This window comes from Sinocyclocheilus grahami, unplaced genomic scaffold, assembly GCF_001515645.1.
Source record: "Sinocyclocheilus grahami isolate Dianchi unplaced genomic scaffold, SAMN03320097.WGS_v1.1 scaffold216.1, whole genome shotgun sequence".
Classification (NCBI taxonomy): Eukaryota; Metazoa; Chordata; class Actinopteri; order Cypriniformes; family Cyprinidae; genus Sinocyclocheilus; species Sinocyclocheilus grahami.
Window position 1 is genome coordinate 1,128,558 of NW_015505395.1, and position 3,743 is coordinate 1,132,300.

The window sequence follows — 3,743 nt, forward strand, 5'->3', positions numbered from 1 at the left end:
TATTGCATTTTCATTTTGTGTTTTGGATTAGACACATTAAAATATCTGCATTTATGCTACAGAATATCAAAGCAAGTGTCATTTATTGTAAATACAATTGCACAAACACTTTACAGGAAAGGTTTAAAATGTTCAAACAAAAGCTGAAGACAGAAGTACTGTCCCACTGTAAACTGATTTCATACAAAATCCCTGCCGGATGATTCAGAGACATTGAACAACAGTGCAGAAATTGATTAAATTCTTGCTGTGAACTGAAACTCAATGCAATGCACTGACATTTATGCACAATGTTCTTTATGTAAACAAACACAATAAGGTTATAATATAGCCAGTAATATAAACCAGATTTACTGTGTATCCAGAAGCTATTTTAGCGTTTAGCATCACAATAATTAAATATTCACGCTGAACACAAAGGCTATAGAGACTCATTCATGCATATGCAGTTGTTTACGTTACGCTTGTGATTGACAGCTGTGCGAATGTAAATCTAGCTCCTTTGATTTGCTGATAGTGCCCCACTTGAGCGCGTTAGCCACGCCCCCCGCGCACTTTCAACCAATCGCTGAAGAGCACGAAAAAACCACGCATTGTTGGTTATAAATGCTGTGAGCAGCAGCAGGTTCACAGATAAATAACACGCGGAGTTATACTGGGATCATTAGCTTACAACTCTTTATTCATACTGTACTGTAAAATTACAATTATTTATTTATTCTGTACTATGGGAAAAGAATGTTTCTGGCTGCTGGTTATCGGAGTTTCTCTTATTGCGAGCGAACCAGTCTCCAACTCTACTGAAGAAGTGTTTGCTAGTAAGTTTTTGTAGATTTTTTTTTTTAATCTTTGTTTTCATAATCTTAATTTTTTTAATTTTCATCTTTAATCATATTTCACACACACACACACACACACACACACACACACACACACACACACACACATTACATTGGGGGGAAAATAAAACTAAATTGAAAATTAAATATAAATAAATACAATTAATATAACCTTAATTACAAATAATGAAGTATTTTATTTATTTAGCATTGTAAAATTATGGAAATTAAGCCCATGGTTATTATTGTTAACTAAAATTATTGAAAAAATAAATAAATTAATTAAAGCTGAAATAAAATGTACACACACACACACACACACACACACACACATATATAATTAAATTGGCAAAAAAAAAGATAAATAACACTAAATTAACTATAAATAAATAAAAATAAAAAACCTAAATGACAGATAATTAAGTATTTTATTTATTTATTTAAACCCATGGATATTATTGTTAACTAAAATTATTGAAAAATAAAACGTAAAATAAAATGTTAGAACTAAAGAAAATAGAAAGTAGTTGAAGCACTAAAATTACTAACTGTAAATCTCTCTCTCTATGTTTATTTTGCCATTAGAATGCATGGCAGTCAACTGTATTTAGATAAACAGATACATGTGTATGTGGAAGTGATTAGGGCACAGGTCCAGGATCAGTGTGGTTCCGTGTCTTATGATCTACTTGATCTGGTCATTGCATATACACTGATTCTGGGTCAGCAAGTCCAGTTTTGATTTGATTTCCACAATACACACTGTTTCAAAGCAGCTTTAGAGAGAATAATGGCTCAAAAGTCCCACTGAGCAAAGCCAAAGCCAGCAGTGCTGAGCAAAAGTTTTGGTAGGATGAGGAAATAATTTTGTAAACCTTGTGAGGAACCCATCCTCGTCTGGATTTCACATAAATAATGTCTATAACGCAGGCCAAAATAAATACAGAACATTACTAAATGGAGGCACATGCTAAATTGTTATGGTTTTACATGTAAATGATATTAACAGGTGCTGTTTGTTTCAGGTAACTCCACTGAGCAGACGGCGGACTACAGTGACATCGAGTCCAAGTTCTCCATCAGAAACCCAGAATTCCCTGACGAGGATCTCTGTTATCTTGTCCCAGGTCAACGGGACTCTGTTTCAGACTGTAACTTCAAAAATGATTCCCATACCTTCCTTATTATCCACGGATGGTCTGTGAGTTCACGGATGACAGTCAGAAAACACATGCAGTTTGTCTGTTTACTAATCAAACATAGCATTGCTCCAGAGTTAATGTCCATTTATGAACTGCATGTGTTTATGTTTCTGTTACTTCATTTATTCTGATAAAAAACCTAAATGACAGATAATTAAGTATTTTATTTATTTATTTAAACCCATGGATATTATTGTTAACTAAAATTATTGAAAAATAAAACGTAAAATAAAATGTTAGAACTAAAGAAAATAGAAAGTAGTTGAAGCACTAAAATTACTAACTGTAAATCTCTCTCTCTATGTTTATTTTGCCATTAGAATGCATGGCAGTCAACTGTATTTAGATAAACAGATACATGTGTATGTGGAAGTGATTAGGGCACAGGTCCAGGATCAGTGTGGTTCCGTGTCTTATGATCTACTTGATCTGGTCATTGCATATACACTGATTCTGGGTCAGCAAGTCCAGTTTTGATTTGATTTCCACAATACACACTGTTTCAAAGCAGCTTTAGAGAGAATAATGGCTCAAAAGTCCCACTGAGCAAAGCCAAAGCCAGCAGTGCTGAGCAAAAGTTTTGGTAGGATGAGGAAATAATTTTGTAAACCTTGTGAGGAACCCATCCTCCTCTGGATTTCACATAAATAATGTCTATAACGCAGGCCAAAATAAATACAGAACATTACTAAATGGAGGCACATGCTAAATTGTTATGGTTTTACATGTAAATGATATTAACAGGTGCTGTTTGTTTCAGGTAACTCCACTGAGCAGACGGCGGACTACAGTGACATCGAGTCCAAGTTCTCCATCAGAAACCCAGAATTCCCTGACGAGGATCTCTGTTATCTTGTCCCAGGTCAACGGGACTCTGTTTCAGACTGTAACTTCAAAAATGATTCCCATACCTTCCTTATTATCCACGGATGGTCTGTGAGTTCACGGATGACAGTCAGAAAACACATGCAGTTTGTCTGTTTACTAATCAAACATAGCATTGCTCCAGAGTTAATGTCCATTTATGAACTGCATGTGTTTATGTTTCTGTTACTTCATTTATTCTGCTATAGTACTACAGTACAATAAATGTACCTGTCTGTAGGTCGCGGGTCTGTTTGAGAGCTGGGTCTATAAGCTGGTGTCGGCTCTGTTTGAACGTGAACCCAGTGCCAATGTCATTGTTGTGGACTGGCTGGATCGGGCCAACAAACACTACCCCAAATCAGCAGAAAACACCAGACTGGTGGGGGCGGACGTGGCCAAGTTTGTCAACTGGCTGGAGGTATGCAGAGAAACACATTGTTAGCATTGTTAATGTTCTTGCTGGAGCATTTTTGTAATGACAGTCGACCGAATGTTACCTCACATCACTGCAGTGCACTGAGGTTGTTTGAGTGTATCTCACAAAAAACATGTCCTAAATTACAGATAATGACTGCAGGTAGGGCATGCAGAAAATAAATGCATAAATGCATAATTAAATAAATTTGTAAATAAATAAATAAACAAATAAATAAATTAATTATATAATAATATTTTTGTATTATTTTGTATAAAATAATTTTTTAATAGTTTTAGTTATCAATCATTTCAGATAAAAAAAACCTGGACGCCTAAACCTAAATTACAGAATATGTGTGTGTGTGTGTGTGTGTGTGTGTTTGTTTGTGTGTGTGTGTGTGTGTGTGTGTGTGTGTGT

At 35.1% G+C, this 3,743-nt stretch overlaps 1 protein-coding gene across 1 annotated transcript in view; it reads left to right on the top strand.

The window, feature by feature from the left end:
• Positions 1 to 655: 655 nt before the first annotated feature.
• LOC107596239 (lipoprotein lipase) overlaps positions 656 to 3,743 on the top strand; it is a 16,186-nt gene continuing 13,098 nt past the window's right edge. The window contains exons 1-3 of the mRNA XM_016286928.1: positions 656 to 818; positions 1,865 to 2,040; positions 3,147 to 3,326. Coding sequence (XP_016142414.1) covers positions 728 to 818; positions 1,865 to 2,040; positions 3,147 to 3,326 — 447 coding nt within the window. The 5' untranslated portion in view covers positions 656 to 727. The remainder of the gene's footprint in view (positions 819 to 1,864; positions 2,041 to 3,146; positions 3,327 to 3,743) is intronic.